Here is a 14990-nt window from a genome sequence, read left to right as displayed (position 1 = left end):
AGCATTGGGCAATGCTCATGGAGAATTTGCTGAGATCCAAGGAGTGGTGGGAGCTGATCGAGACCGGGATCACTCAGCACGGAAGAAATGTGACGTTGACGGAAGATCAGAGAACCGAGCTTGCAGATCAGAAGCTCAAAGACCTCAAGGTGAAGAACTATCTCTTTGCCTCCATTGACAAAAATGTTCTGAAGACGATCGTGAAGAAGGACACGGCAAAGGACATATGGGAGTCTCTGAAGGCAAAGTATCAGGGCAACACAAGGGTGAAGAGTGCACAGCTTCAGAGGCTGAGAAGAAACTTTGAAGTGTTGGAGATGAAGGAGAGTGACTCAATCACGGACTACTTCTCCAGAGTCATGGTGGTGTCTAACGACATGCGGAATCTTGGAGAAGAGATGTCAGATGAGAAGGTAGTCGAAAAGATCTTAAGAACACTTGTGGAAAAATTCACCTATGTGGTCTGTGCGATAGAAGAGTCGAAAGATATCAAAGACTTGTCGGTGGATGAGCTGCAGAGTTCACTACTTGTCCATGAGCAGAACCTGAGTAAACACACTGGAGAGGAACAAGCACTGAAGATGGAAGGAGGAAGAGGACGAGGTGGCTATTCTAATGGACGAGGGGGATATCAGAACAGAGGTAGAGGCAGTTACAGAGGGGGTCGTGGAGGACAAGACAGAGGAAGTGGAAGCTTTGACAAAAGCAATATCGAGTGCTACAAGTGCCATAAGTTGGGACATTTCAAAAACGAATGTCCTAGCTGGGAGAAGGCGGCTAACTATGCGGAACTGGAGGAGGATATCCTGTTGATGGCTCAAGTTGAGACTGAAGAAAGACATGTGTGGTACTTGGATTCCGGATGTAGCAATCACATGTGTGGAAACAAGGGATGGTTCTTAGATTTTGACAACAAGTTCAGACAACAAGTGAAGCTTGGAGATAATAGGCGGATGCAAGTGGAAGGGAAAGGCAACTTAAGGTTGGAGATTAATGGTGTCATTCAAGTGATCACTGCAGTCTACTTCGTGCCGGGGTTGAAGAATAATCTGTTATCTGTCGGTCAGTTGCAGCAGAAAGGGTTGAGGATAATAATCGAGGAAGATACGTGTGAGATTTGGCACAAACAACAGCGCAGGCTGATCATGCACTCTGTAATGACCACAAACAGGATGTTTGTAGTAACTGCTGTCGTCAAGGAGCCCAAGGAAGCACTAGAAGCAAACCAAGTTCAGAGTATGGTGGAGACGTTGGAGGAAACTTGGCACAAACGCTTCGGACATCTGAATCACAACAGTTTGCTAACGTTAGCAGATAAGGCAATGGTGGAAGGTCTACCAAAGATCAACATCAATGGGACAGTGTGTGAAGTATGTATGAAGGGGAAGCAGATTAGAGAAAAGATACCAAAGAAGAGTCTATGGAGAGCAACACGACGACTGGAGCTGATTCACAGCGACATCTGCGGGCCTATCTCACCCACATCTGAAAGCGGCAAGAGGTACATAATTAATTTCATTGATGAGTATAGCCGAAAATGCTGGACCTTCTTTCTTGCTGAGAAATCAGAGGCGCTGAGAACCTTCAAGGAGTTCAAGAATGCTGCAGAGAGGGAAAGTGGGGAGCTGCTTGTCTGTCTCAGAACAGACAGAGGTGGAGAATACAACTCCAAGGCGTTTCAGGACTACTGCGTGGAACACGGTATCAAACGGCAACTGACAGCCGCATACACGCCCCAACAGAACGGCGTTGCGGAAAGAAAGAACAGAAGCATCATGAATATGGTGAGGTGCATGCTGTTTGGTATGAAGGTACCGCTCAGGTATTGGACAGAGGCAACACAATATGCTGTTCACATCCTCAACAGAAGCCCAACAAAGAGACTAGGAGAAGTAACGCCAAGTGAAAGGTGGAGCAATCACAAGCCGACTGTAGAACATCTTCGTGTGTTTGGCTGTGTAGCTTATGCGCTTATACCTTACGAGAAGCGTGTGAAGCTAGATGAGAAGAGCGTGAGATGCGTCATGTTTGGTGTGAGTAAGGAGTCGAAAGCTTATAGACTTTATGATCCTATTGGGAAGAGGATTATAATAAGCAAAGACGTGAGGTTTGACGAGGAGATGCAGTGGAGTTGGGAAGGTAATGACGATGAAGAAAAGTTTGTGGAATGTTTGGATGATGAAGCTGAAGAAGAGAAGAGTCAGGGTGAGAATCTGGAGGCAGAACCGGTAGCAAATGAAGAAATGGTAGAAGAAGAACATGTTCCTGCATCAGAAGCGGTAGAAGAAGAAAATGTTCCAGGAACAGGAGAGAGATCAAACACAGGCAGAGCAGGAAGGAGCAAACTCAAACCAGTCTGGATGAAAGATTACGTAGTTGATGGGAGGGGTCTGATTATGGAAGAAGATGGTGAAGAATTGATTGCCATGTTTGTCTCCGGTGATGATCCAGAGAAGTTTGAAGAAGCGGTCAGATATGACATATGGAGGAGAGCCATGGAAGCCGAGATTGAATCGATAGAAGAGAATGAGACATGGGAGTTAGTCAGTCTACCTGAGAACGCAAAGGTGATAGGCGTAAAATGGGTTTTCAAGACCAAGCTGAATGAAAAAGGAGAGGTGGATAAGTATAAAGCAAGGCTTGTGGCTAAGGGATTTCACCAAACCTATGGAGTAGACTTCCATGAAGTCTTTGCACCAGTGGCCAGATGGGACACAATCAGGTTGATACTTGGTCTTTCGGCTCAAAGGGGATGGAGCATTTACCAACTAGATGTGAAGAGCGCGTTCCTGCACGGTGAGCTGAAGGAGGATGTTTACGTGGAACAACCCAAGGGGTTTGAGTCTCAGGAAGATGGTGAGAAGGTTTACAAGTTAAAGAAGGCTCTATATGGTCTGAGACAAGCTCCTAGGGCCTGGTACAGCAGGATCGAGAGTTACTTTATGAGGGAAGGCTTTGTGAAGTGTTACTGCGAACACACATTGTTCGTAAAGACAGAAGGAGGGAACTCGTTGATCATCAGTCTGTACGTCGATGATCTCATCTACACCAGCAACTCGGAAAGCATGCTTGATAGCTTCAAAAAATCGATGCAAGAAGAGTTTTCAATGACGGACTTAGGGAAGATGAAGTACTTTCTAGGTGTGGAGGTTGTACAAGATGAAGCTGGGATCTTTATAAGTCAGAGAAAGTATGCTCTGGAGACTCTGAAGAAGTATGGGATGCAGGATTGCAATGCTGTGAGAAATCCGATGGTTCCAGGCAACAAACTGACAAAGAGAGGAGCTGGAGAAGAAGTGGATCCAACGGCTTACAAGCAACTTGTGGGAAGCTTGAGGTACCTAACAGCTACTCGACCTGATTTAATATATTCTGTGAATGTGGTCAGTAGATACATGGAGAATCCAAGAGAGGAACACATGATGGCTGTCAAGCGTATCATGAGGTATGTGAAAGGGACTGCAGGTTTCGGAATTCAGTACTTGCGTGGTGGAGAAGAAAAACTTGTGGGGTATGTGGATAGTGATTATGCAGGCGATGAAGACGATAGAAAAAGCACATCAGGTTTTACATTTATGTTTGGAGGAGGAGCTGTGTCCTGGAGCTCAAAGAAACAGCCCATCGTTACTCTTTCTACCACGGAGGCAGAGTATGTTGCTGCAGCAAATGGAGCTTGTCAAGCTGTATGGATGAGGAATATGTTAACTGAAATCGGGTTTGATCAAGGTGATGGTACGGTTCTTTTCTGCGACAACAGTTCAGCTATCAAGTTATCAAAGAATCCTGTGCTACATGGAAGAAGCAAGCATATACATGTGAGGTTCCATTTCTTAAGAGAGCTCGTGAATGAAGGTATCATTTCAATGGAGTATTGTTCAACTCATGAGCAATTAGCGGATATCATGACAAAACCGGTAAAACTTGAAGTGTTCGAGAAGTTGAGGGCAGACATTGGAGTAACAGTGAAGGAAGGTTAAACTTGAGGAAGAAGTTCAAGTTTAAGGGAGGGATTGATGAATAAAGAAGACCGAGTCTTTCGGTGTTTGTTTCAAGTATTTCTTGTTGTTTAAGTTATTTGAATAAGTCTTCCTCTGTTATAGGAAGTGGTTTAGTTGTTAACGAGTTTGTAGGAAGTAGTTGTACGCTTTGTTATTTAAGCAACGCTTACGTTGTCTTTGTTGAATAAGAGAAAACAGAAGTTTCAGTTTATAAAGAGTTTCAAAAATATATTCAATAGATCTAGGCCGGAATAAGTACAGTTGGGGTCTCTTGACGTCTCAACATATATTCTAATTCTAGTTCCAACCATCGACTTCTGGGCTTAAAGCTCTGGCAGTATTTCATGAAACGATTTTATGAAACGATTTTATTGAAAAAATTAGGAAGGCTTTCTGAAATATGTATGATACCTTCTTGAATTTAAGTTATAAGCCATATTTCAGCAAATAAAACTGAAGAAGTATAATATTTTATAAATTTAGGAATATATCACTACAAGAAAACAACGTAATTCTGACTGACATTCTGACGGAAAATGAAATCCTCGGAATATTTCGACGAATTTCCGAAGAAACCCAAATTTTGGGTTTCCTCAGAATTTCCTCGGAATATACCGATGAAATACCGAGGAAATCATATTCCTCGAAAAACACCGACGAATATCCGATGATATATTATAGCCGTTAGAGAACCGTTGGGGGATTTTAAAAATTTCGAGGAAAAAGCCGTTGCCGTCGGGATTCCGTCGGAATTTCCTCGGTACTGTCGGCAGCATTTCATCTATAAATACCCGCACCCCCATCCTCTTCATTCACTCCATTTCTTCATCCTCTCTCACATACTATATTTACACACGAATTTAATTGAAAAAAACATGTCTTCTTCAAATTATTATCGTTCTTGGATCGATCGACCTCATTTGGATCCCAACACGAGATTGCTTACGGAAGAATACCAACGAGGTATAACCGAATTCATGGGGTTAGTTCATCGACAATCGGAAGCAAAAACGGGTATGTTAAGATGTTCTTGCTCTAATTGTAAAAATAGAAAGATTATTAAAGAGTGGGATGTTTAGACTCATATATATTTTCAATAAATTTTCATGAAACGATTTTATTGAAAAAATTAGGAAGGCTTTCTGAAATATGTATGATACACCTTCTTGAATTTAAGTTATAAGCCATATTTCAGCAAATAAAACTGAAGAAGTATAATATTTTATAAAATTTAGGAATATATTGATAACTATGTATAATCTTTATAAAATTTAGGCAAACTTTCATAAATGTGTATTTTAAAAATACATTCATAAATGTATGTTTAGAAAGACTTTCATGAATATATGTTTATGAATAACTTTAATTCAAGAAGATATCATACAGATTTCAGAAAGCCTTCCTATTTTTTAAAAAAAAAAATCGTTTCATAAAATAATTTTGAAACAAAAAATTTCGGAAAGTTCGATTTTTGAAATATCTATACATTTAGTATATTTTTAGGAATTGTATAATTTTCATTTAACCTTTAATGAAACATATTTTGGTCAAATTGATTTTTGTGGGTTAGTTTGTAAACAAAAAGATGTTTTAAAACTATTTGAAGCTATTTCTCTTTCTTTTGTGTTCTTATAATCTTTTTAATCTTCAGTTTAATTTTATTTACCAATTTAGATAATTGTAATTTATTTTATTAATTATCTATCTATCTCAAGATGGATTTGAAGGATCCAAATTTCTATAAACTTGTTATGTTACCAAAATTTATGCTTTCGCGTCTTAACTAAACCGATTAAAGTTGATAGTTAACCAAATAAGATCGATTTAAACACGATTTGAGACCCAGACTCATTAGAAAAAAAAAAGTGATCCAAATCCAGACCTGTTATTCCTTCGAAACTTTTAACTAAAAAATCCCCAATTTGTTGAGCCCTATAAAACAAAATCTCATTCGATTTGGAAGCAGAAATCAATGGAGTCATCTTTGGAGCTTTACAAAACATGGAGAGTCCAATCGTGGAAGATGAATTCGACAAAGATGTTGTGGAGAGAGACAAATTCGAAATCGAACAACTAGTTGAAAACTTCGTGAAAAAGCCTTCAATTCAACTTGACGAGGTTCCAGAAAGTGAATTTAGGATTCTTATTTTAGTTTGAGGATTACGGGGTTTTGTGTTTTGGGTTTAGGAACATATGTAAGGGTCGGGTTGATTTTTGTTTTTGCTCGGGTGTTACTTTTGGTCGGGTCTTACTTATGGTCGTAAATTCAGTTTAGTCTCAGATAAAACAATAAATCGATATAACTGTCTAATTTGATCAATGTGGAGAAATAGGTCTCGAACTATGAATTCGAAGAAAAATAGCTATAAAATATTAACAATAGTTTCGGAAAGATTTGACATTATATCATAATTTTCGTGGAAAAATAGCTATTCTGCCCATCTCAAAATGGATTTGAAGGACCCAAATTTCTGTAAACCTGTTATAAACTTGTTATGTTACCAAAATTCATGCTTTGACGTCTTAACTATCCTTTCTCTAATTCCTTGTTGTCCCCATGCCAAAAAATGGTAAGACGAATAGAAGAAGAATTTTAAAAAATCTCCATCCTTGTCTCCAAGCAAGGCTTCTAGCATTTTCGTCTTAAACCCAACTTTCTTATCGTCCGTCACTCGCTGAAAACAACCCTAAATCTCACAAACCCACTTCTCCTTCTGATGGCATCTCAAATTCAAGCTTCACGCATCTTAACACCATCAATCATCGAAATTGATAAAGGTCGACCCTTTATGATAAATGTGTTCCACTTCCACACAAGGATCAATCCCATCAAAAGGTACCCACTTTTAGGGGAATCTCTTAATTTTGCTTTTTGGCACTGAAACATTCTCTCTCAACAGTTTTCAGATTCGAAGACCGAATCAGAGAGTAGCGTTTGCGTTAGACACGGGCTCTTCAGTTCCTCCTCCTGGTCCTGGAGACAACGGAGGGGACAGAACAGGTCTAGGTAGCACTAGATTAGGCAGAATCGCGGCTGCGTTAGGCAAACAGCTGCTTGTGAAGATAAACTCCGCGAGACAAAACTTTCCCATGAAGATATTTCTACTGCTTCTTGGTTTCTACACTGCTAATGCATTGGCCACGATTCTTGGCCAAACCGGTGATTGGGACGTGCTGGTTGCGGGTATCGTCGTGGCTGCCATTGAAGGAATCGGTATGCTTATGTATAAGAAGAAGAAGAAGGAGACATCTGCCTCTTCTTCTGGGAAGAAGTTTCAGTCTTTTGTTGTCTTTATGAATTTCTGGAAAGCTGGTGTTTGTTTGGGTCTCTTTGTTGATGCTTTCAAGTTGGGTAGCTGAAAAAATTTAAAGTCTTTTCTTTCTTTTCTTCTACTGTATGAATATAGATATATAGAGAACCTTTGATTAGAGTCACAAGTGTATCAGTTGCAACTAGAGTTTCAGTTTTGTCTGAGAATGCAAGTCCTTTTCTTTGCACTAACGTCTGCATTAAACTTTGTTTCAGAACGCTTGTGAATCAATTGCTTTGCTCTAGACAGTTTCTTTAGAATCTTACTGAGAGTTAGAGGAGGCATACACAACTTAATTTGAGGCATATGTTTGCCACCTTAAAACCCAATTCTCATATATGATTATACTGTTACTTAAAACAAGAAACCTCAGCTTACAATCCTTTCCTGATCTATGCTCTACTAAGATAAAATAGTGTTTACAAGTAGGCTTAAAAGGTTTGTTTTGGAAGAAATAAAGAATCTAGTTTCTTTAGAATCTTAATAGGAGCAAGAGGACTCTTCACACAACTCAACTCAGTGTTGCCATGAACTAGACAATGTACCGCCGCCACTTCTTGGTTTGTGTCCCTTAGTATCTAATTGGTCCGTCAAGGCTGCCTGTAGCAAACTGAGAGATACCACAACAAAAAGATGAATGACACTCAAAACTTCAATTGAAGTACTTCCCTGTCTTTTGACATACAATTTTGTTTGAAATTAGAAGTGAAGATGTAAGAGAAAAAGGACCTGTTGAACTATTGGATTTGTTGAGGTTGTAAATTCATGAGTCATTCCTTGCCAGACGATTTTTCCTTCATACAGAAACAATAACCTGAATAGAAGAAACCCAAACTTCTCAAGGGATGAAAGAAAAAAACCATATCATGTTATGTATTTCAAGAATGTGGACTATATAATCAGGACCTGTCTACAGCTCTTTGAATGGTGCTATGTTGATGGGTAACAACCAAATAAGAGGCGATCTTCCCAGGTTTCCCAAGTGAATCCTCCTCCCCCGTCAAGTGAACAGATCGTATAAGATCTTCAACTACAGTTGATGCAATGGGATCAAGTCCAGCTGTTGGCTCATCGTACAAGAGCACCTAAGAAGAAGAGAAAAGCAGTGCATGATAGAGTTACATACACTTTTATCAAGAACTATACAAAATGCAGGAGCTAGCATGAATCTTTGGGTTACCTCTGGCTCTATGACCTCCTTTGTTGTATCGAAAATAAGTGAACGAGCTAAAGCAACCCTTTTCTTCATCCCACCAGATAGCTCAGAAGGCAGTCGATTCTCAACACCCTGATCTTATTAGAAAAGAATAAAATCATAAGGAACAAGATGTTTCTAGGTGAAGCAAATCTTTCATAACTGATGTGATAAATTAGGGTACCTTCAAACCAACAGCTGCCAAGGTCTGTGTCACAAGCTCAGATATTTGATTCTCCGACATTTTTGAATTCTCATAGCTGAAATTAGTTATAACATGGAAAGGTTAAATCAATAAAAAGACTTTCTGGCTAGAGACAATGAGTGGTGATGTATAACAACTTACAGTAGAAAACCAACATTTTCACGAACTGTAAGAGAATCAAAGAGAGCTGCACTCTGAAAAACCTGTAAAACAAAACCCATTAGATACACAAAACTCCAAACCATAAAAAATGCACGAGTCATGAGGAAGAGCACTTACAAGGCCAATACGAAGCCCTGATATCTCCTCATCACTTATCAAACCAGCTCGCTTTTTCCCTCGTATATAAACCTCTCCCTGATCATTAGAGACAACCCATAACCTAAAAGGATACCATCATCTAACTAGAGAGAGAGAGAGAAAAAAAAAGGAAAGACTTGTCAGACCTTGTCTGGAGCAAGAAGACCAGCCATGATCTTTAAAATGGTTGATTTTCCAGTCCCAGAAGGACCAATCACCCCAACAGCTTCCCCATGTCTAATCTACATTACCCAAAAAAAAAAAAACAGTTTAGAATGTGTTTTGAACAATCCTAAAATCTTGTCTAAAGGTAGAAATATCCTTTAACAAAACATGAACAGCATTACCTTAAAGGAAACACCTTTCAAGATATGTTTATCCCCAAATGATTTGTAGACATCTCGACATTCTATAAGAACATCAGAATCGTTCTCAGGTTCACGCAAACCTCCTCCTGACTTTGATACACTCTGCAGATATCAAAAAAAAAACTATTAGACAACAACTACAATTGCATAAGATTTGATTGCAGATAAAAGGCAGAAACTTTGAGAAATTACATCGAATTTGGTGGCGGTGGAACAGCAAAAGAGTTTCCGACGGAACGGGCTAATACTTGTTCTAGACATAGGGACGGGTTGGTGGGAAGAAGCATGGAAGTGTAAACTTGTACGAAGCAAGGAAGAAGAGGAAAAAGAAAGCATGATTCTGGGTTTTGAGATCTTGAAGAATGGGATCGAAGATGCACCACCGTTTTGGAGAAATTGACACAGATGAATCAAAGGTGTGGGCTTTGCTGGGAATATAGTTTTTTCAACTTACATCGAAAGCAGAATTGGTGAAAATACCAAAAACTAAATAAAATAAATTTATTGAAAATGATAAAGAGAAAAGTAGAGAGAATGGGTTTTGGTTAATAAGTGATGAAACTCATTCGAAAGTGAAATACAAATTTTAATTTTACTACTACATAAGTTAGCAGCATCACCACAAAACTCTATAGGAATTAAGAGCCCACAAAAAGGTGGTACCTAGAATCCACATTGGAACAACTTACAGAAACAAACCATAAGAACTAAAATCGCCACTAACTCCAGATATACAATTAACAAGTAGTACACATGAGCATTAAACAAACTAACTTAGCAAACTTTAAAACTGAGTACATGCCAATGATCGAGATATAAATGGTGATGATTGGTTCGAATGTGGCTTTAAAAATTTAGCTGTGTAGATGTTTAGCTGTAGATAAATGGGTTGTAGCTATAAAGTTGTTACTGTAGACTTTTTTATGCAGAGACTTTTGTTGTAGTTAAATTTGTTGTAACTGTAAATTATATGCTGTAGATATTTTAAAATAAAATATATGAAATATGTGTTGTATATATAAAATTATTATTTTATATGAATTAAAATAATTTATATTAATATATTTTTATAAATTATCAAAATTTATTGTAATTTAAAATGTGATATGTAAATAATATTTATATTATTTAAATATCTTAATTATTAAAAACACTCAAAATCAAAATTAAAATATTTATAAAAGTTTTTATTATGATTATATAATTTATTTGATATTATAGATATTTTTTTTATTTTACAGATTCTACAGCCTATAAAAAGATGATGTAGTATTTTTGTCTAAAATACATAAGAAAAAGTTTTGCTTTATTTTTTTTTGCTGTAGCTTTAAAAATAAAGCTAAAGCATGATTGGTAAAACTAAATAAAAACTTGATGTAGACTTTAATTTTTAAAAGTAAAGCTACAACTTGATTGATAAAATTTAGTGATTTAAAAATAAATAAAGCTAAAGTAGGGAGATAAAGCCCACCAATCACCCCCCTCCCCCCCTATGGCCAGCCACACGACAATTTCCACTTCTTATCCATACCACGACTCATCACTGCTGCCTACGCCTACCAAACAATAATGCCCAAAAACAAAGAACATAGGAGATTTCATAACCCGACAAGAAAAACCGCTACTCTATCCACACAACCTTCGGACCACGGATACGACACACTCATAAATGTCCACTTTCCCTTAGACATAAGTCACCAAACACCACGAAGACAAAGTCTTGCCGACTGAAACTCTCTGAACACATGGCAGAAAAAACAATCAGCAAGCAATCGCTGCACCCATTACCCCTAAAAGAAAGTTTGCTAAATCAAGTGTCAAACTCCAAGCATAAAGACATCATAACCCTAATTTGTACGGAAGCAAAGAAAAACCGACAACATCAAACTCCTTTATCTATTTATTATATTTATTTATGTAATTTATTTAGATTATGATTTGTGTTTTATTGATTATGTCTGAGTAAATCACATATTAGATTTATAGTTCTTCAAAGGATTGATAAATTATTAGATTGAATGATTTGGGTTATCTTATATTATTCACTTGTTCTTAAAGCTAGATTTGGGTTGACAACCTAAAATCTAGATCTTATGATAACGGGTAGATACGAAAATATTATTTATTGCCTGAACTAATTTTAAATGAGCTAAATAACTAATTTTAAATGAGCTAAATGGGATTTAGTGAACTTTATAAACCTGATCTTAATGCTTGTCTGAACTGATTGAATTCTAGAATCTAGACAAAAATTATATCTGCAACAAAAGTTGATTGATTTGATTGTAGTGCTTTGAGTTCTAAAACTGTATTTCATGAACCCTTAGCATCTATTTGTTTACAATTCTGAATTACTTATAGATTTCTCTAAGTCTAGCTTTTCTCCATATGTTTATGTTTACTTATTTCTATTTGCTTGTTTAGCTTAATTCGAAATAGAAATCTATTCAGTGACATGAGTCTATTTTGATACGATTCCTGAATAGTACATTATATCTTTGAAATTGCATAATTACTTATTAGGGTTAATTTGAGCATATCAACATTTGTCCTATAATAATGTGAAATACTCCTGAAATGGCTCTTACACTCTTAGATGTGGGGATGGATCAATGGCATTGTTTCCATTGTCGTACATATTTTTAATTCTTCATATCGGAAGGAGAGGTTAGGTAATAAATGTAGATGGCTTTACTTTTACAGTTTCACTAAATTAAATCTGTCAACAATGAGTACAACATTCTGCCATGAACGAAAAGGTCTCTGGTTCATGCGTCAACGTAAAGTCGTAAACTGGTTAAGAGATATACACAAACAAACATTTGAGATAATAAGCAATTAAGCATAGGACTAATACTTTAGTAACAAAACAAGCATTTCTACTTTTACATCTCAGACAATGTTTTTTTAGAAACTGAATATACACCAAATCAGTCTTCTCTTTGCCCTTTGCCCTTTGCCCATGACTAAGTGTTTAACCTTTGGTCTGGAGAATATAACTCCGAGCACGAGATGAGCAGAAGATACCCAACACTCCAAAATCAAAGCTAATAAACGCGCTTAAGCAGAATATCCAAATCGATATCGGTCCTTCCACCAACTCGTTTTGATATATCTCCTCTTGTGATGCATCAATGTTTGCAGGATCACACTTGTTCCCTGAAGATTCCACACAAAGTTCCGGGTTCCCAACCAAAGCCCCTGGAAACTTTCCAAGCCCTTCTTTCTCAGTAACGATTCCAGAGAAACAGTTGTGAGACAGATTCAGAAGAGTCAGTCCTGGAGGAGTTGAGACATTTCCAGTGACTTGACCTGAGAGAGAGTTGTGTGAAAGATCTAAGGCCTTTAGCCTCGGCAGCTTCTCTAAACGTGGAAGCTGGCCTTCGAGGAAGTTGTACGACAAGTTCAAGTACTCGATGTTCTTCTGTCTGAACAAAGCTTCAGGTATTTCTCCGTGTAACAGATTGTCCGAAAGATCGATCCCAACCATTGACAAGAGATCGTAGCTGAAGGCTAGTTCCTCTTTAGCAACCACATTTGCTGATATCTTGATCTCCACTTTCCCTGGTGGCACTGAAGATCCAGCGGTCCGAAAATCCTTGAAGCGTGTGCTGTTCAAGTTATCGTCAGGGATGAACCAGGAGAACCTGTTGCTGGAGTAGTCCATCATTTGGATCTTGTCGAACTTGAACAGCCAAGAAGGAAGCGTCCCGCTGAACTTGTTCCTTGCGAGAGAGAGGTACTTGAGGTTGGACCATTTGGTAATGGCCTCGTTAAGGCTTCCCGAGAGGTTGTTGGAGCTTATGTCCACAATCTCTAGCGACTTCAGGCCGGCTAGAGTCAGCGGGATCTCGCCAGAGATCCTGTTGCTGCTTATGTCAAGTATCTTCAGGCTGTCCAACGCGTCGAGCTCCGGCTGGATTTCGCCGGAGAGGTTGTTGTTGCTGATGATCAGAGCTAGCAACTGAAAGCAGCCAACGATGTTGAGAGGGATTGGTCCGGTCAGCGCGTTGTGGGAAAGATCAATGACTTGGAGATAAGTCAGGTTCCCGATTCGCGCAGGGATATCTCCCGTTAGAAGATTGTGAGAGAGACGCAATGCTTGTAAGCTGGTTAACTCGGTGATCCTCAAGGGTATACCACCAGAGAACCTGTTGTAAGATAAATCAAGAAGAATCAGACCGAGTTTGTCAGTCGTTTGGGAGATCCTGCTAGGGAGACGACCAGAGAACCCGTTGTGGCTCAAGTCAAGCATCACGAGCTTCTCGGAGAAGATAAGCCTTGGAGATATCTCGTAGCTCAAGGCATTGAAGGAGAGATTGAGATGAGTCAGCTCTGATAAAGAACCCAAACAAGAAGGTAGTCCACCAACCAGAGAGTTGTCAGCTAGATTCAGAACACTTAGAGATGGACGAGAGGCGTAGAAACAAGGCAGCGTACCGGATAACCGATTCGAACCAAGGTTGAGAACAACCAACGGCTGTTGGAAGTCTCTAAGTGTACCGGTCATGTTATTGCTCTCAAGATTCAAAAACTTTAGAGATTTCAAATAAAGCAAGGTTTCAGGTATCTCTCCAAGAAAGGAACAGAAGCTTAAATCAATCCTCTCGAGATTCATCAAACCACCAAACCAGAGAGGAACCGATCCTCTTAAACCTCTATTCTCGCTTAGAACTAATTCTCTAAGCTCCTTAAGGTTAACGAACGTTCCGGGAACCGAACCAACCAAACCGTTCCGGCTAAGATTGAGTGTTCTGAGATCACGCAGCGCGCCGAAGCAAGCGGGGATGTTTCCGGAGAAATTGTTTCCGGAAAGGTCCAAGATTTGAAGTGAAGTGAGCTTACAGAGAGACGGGTGAATCTGGCCGGACAAATTCGAAGCGGGTATAGTGAGGGAGATGACTTTACCGGTCGGATTCTGACAAGCTAGACCTGTCCAGTTGGAACATGATGAGCCGTACCATGTCGATAAGCTTCGATTGGGGTCGTGAATCGAAACGCGGAGTATCAATAGCGAGGCTTTGTCTTGTGGGTCAATCTCTGGAGGCTGTGATTGAGCTAGAAGCAAGGAAGGAGAGAAGAGGAAGAAGAAGAGGGTAAGATATGCAGTCTTCACCATAGCGTTCTCTGCAAATGGAGAGTGAAGCAACGCGACCTTGAAGTGGGAGATAAAGACAGACCCCAACATTCTCTTTTTCGCTGCTTTTGTTTTAGTTCAGACACACATTATTTATTACTATTAATTATTATATAATATGAATATGATCTTTTTAAAAAGCAAATTAGTATTTTTGAGCATCAAAAGTAAAAAACTTGGTGGATTTCTAAAAAAATAAAATAAAAATATTTTTATGTTCATTTATTTATTTCTACAAATTTTAGAGTTGTTAAATCTAATTATTAGGAATCAGATACTATTTATATTCTCTCTCTTACTTATATTTATATTTTCCTTATATATTACTTAGAAATTAATTTAGAGACCATGAATATATATGTTCGAATTATATGTCTAGTTTTCAGATGTTAGATTTTAACCATGCCAATTATGCTGAGTTTTCTCTAGGATTTGAAAATGGATCTCAACCGCAGGAAATATCTTATACGTATGTC

The 14990-nt window shown here is 38.5% G+C and overlaps 3 protein-coding genes across 4 annotated transcripts; 1 reads left to right on the top strand and 2 right to left on the bottom strand.

The window, feature by feature from the left end:
* The first annotated feature begins 6529 nt into the window (after positions 1 to 6529).
* LOC106406730 (ycf20-like protein) lies at positions 6530 to 7496 on the top strand. 2 transcript variants are annotated; one of them, XM_013847454.3, is made up of 2 exons: positions 6530 to 6834; positions 6899 to 7496. In XM_013847454.3, exons 1-2 carry the CDS (start codon positions 6716 to 6718, stop codon positions 7356 to 7358), a joined length of 579 nt encoding a protein of 192 aa, XP_013702908.2. In that variant the 5' UTR covers positions 6530 to 6715; the 3' UTR covers positions 7359 to 7496. The 2 variants fall into 2 exon arrangements, with proteins under 2 accessions (XP_013702908.2, XP_013702907.2); XM_013847453.3 differs by having other exon boundaries at positions 6896 to 7496.
* A 109-nt stretch (positions 7497 to 7605) lies between these two features.
* On the bottom strand, positions 7606 to 9899 carry LOC106406729 (protein TRIGALACTOSYLDIACYLGLYCEROL 3, chloroplastic). The gene is made up of 10 exons (XM_013847452.3): positions 9570 to 9899; positions 9357 to 9479; positions 9156 to 9251; positions 8989 to 9066; positions 8851 to 8912; positions 8689 to 8764; positions 8490 to 8597; positions 8216 to 8394; positions 8039 to 8123; positions 7606 to 7919 (listed from the first exon to the last, which is right to left on the bottom strand). Exons 1-10 carry the CDS (start codon positions 9711 to 9713, stop codon positions 7881 to 7883), a joined length of 990 nt encoding a protein of 329 aa, XP_013702906.2. The 5' UTR covers positions 9714 to 9899; the 3' UTR covers positions 7606 to 7880.
* Positions 9900 to 12205: 2306 nt separating this feature from the next.
* Positions 12206 to 14598, bottom strand: LOC106406728 (receptor-like protein CLAVATA2). Its single transcript, XM_013847451.3, has one exon. It carries the CDS (start codon positions 14563 to 14565, stop codon positions 12352 to 12354), a length of 2214 nt encoding a protein of 737 aa, XP_013702905.2. The 5' UTR covers positions 14566 to 14598; the 3' UTR covers positions 12206 to 12351.
* Positions 14599 to 14990: the final 392 nt, after the last annotated feature.

Source organism: Brassica napus, chromosome A2 (assembly GCF_020379485.1).
Source record: "Brassica napus cultivar Da-Ae chromosome A2, Da-Ae, whole genome shotgun sequence".
In the NCBI taxonomy this organism is placed as follows: domain Eukaryota; kingdom Viridiplantae; phylum Streptophyta; class Magnoliopsida; order Brassicales; family Brassicaceae; genus Brassica; species Brassica napus.
The sequence above is the reverse complement of the archived record's forward strand: the minus strand, read 5'-3'. Positions and strand labels throughout refer to the sequence as shown.

Coding starts and splice junctions, on each gene's coding strand:
- LOC106406730 (XM_013847453.3), top strand. CDS start 6,716: ATGGCATCTCAAATTCAAGCTTCACGCATCTTAACACCATCAATCATC. Junction 6,835..6,895: donor AGGATCAATCCCATCAAAAG/GTACCCACTTTT, acceptor ATTCTCTCTCAA/CAGTTTTCAGATTCGAAGAC.
- LOC106406729 (XM_013847452.3), bottom strand. CDS start 9,713: ATGCTTTCTTTTTCCTCTTCTTCCTTGCTTCGTACAAGTTTACACTTC. Junction 9,067..9,155: donor GTCTTCTTGCTCCAGACAAG/GTCTGACAAGTC, acceptor TCTAATGATCAG/GGAGAGGTTTATATACGAGG. Junction 8,598..8,688: donor TGGCAGCTGTTGGTTTGAAG/GTACCCTAATTT, acceptor TAATAAGATCAG/GGTGTTGAGAATCGACTGCC.
- LOC106406728 (XM_013847451.3), bottom strand. CDS start 14,565: ATGTTGGGGTCTGTCTTTATCTCCCACTTCAAGGTCGCGTTGCTTCAC.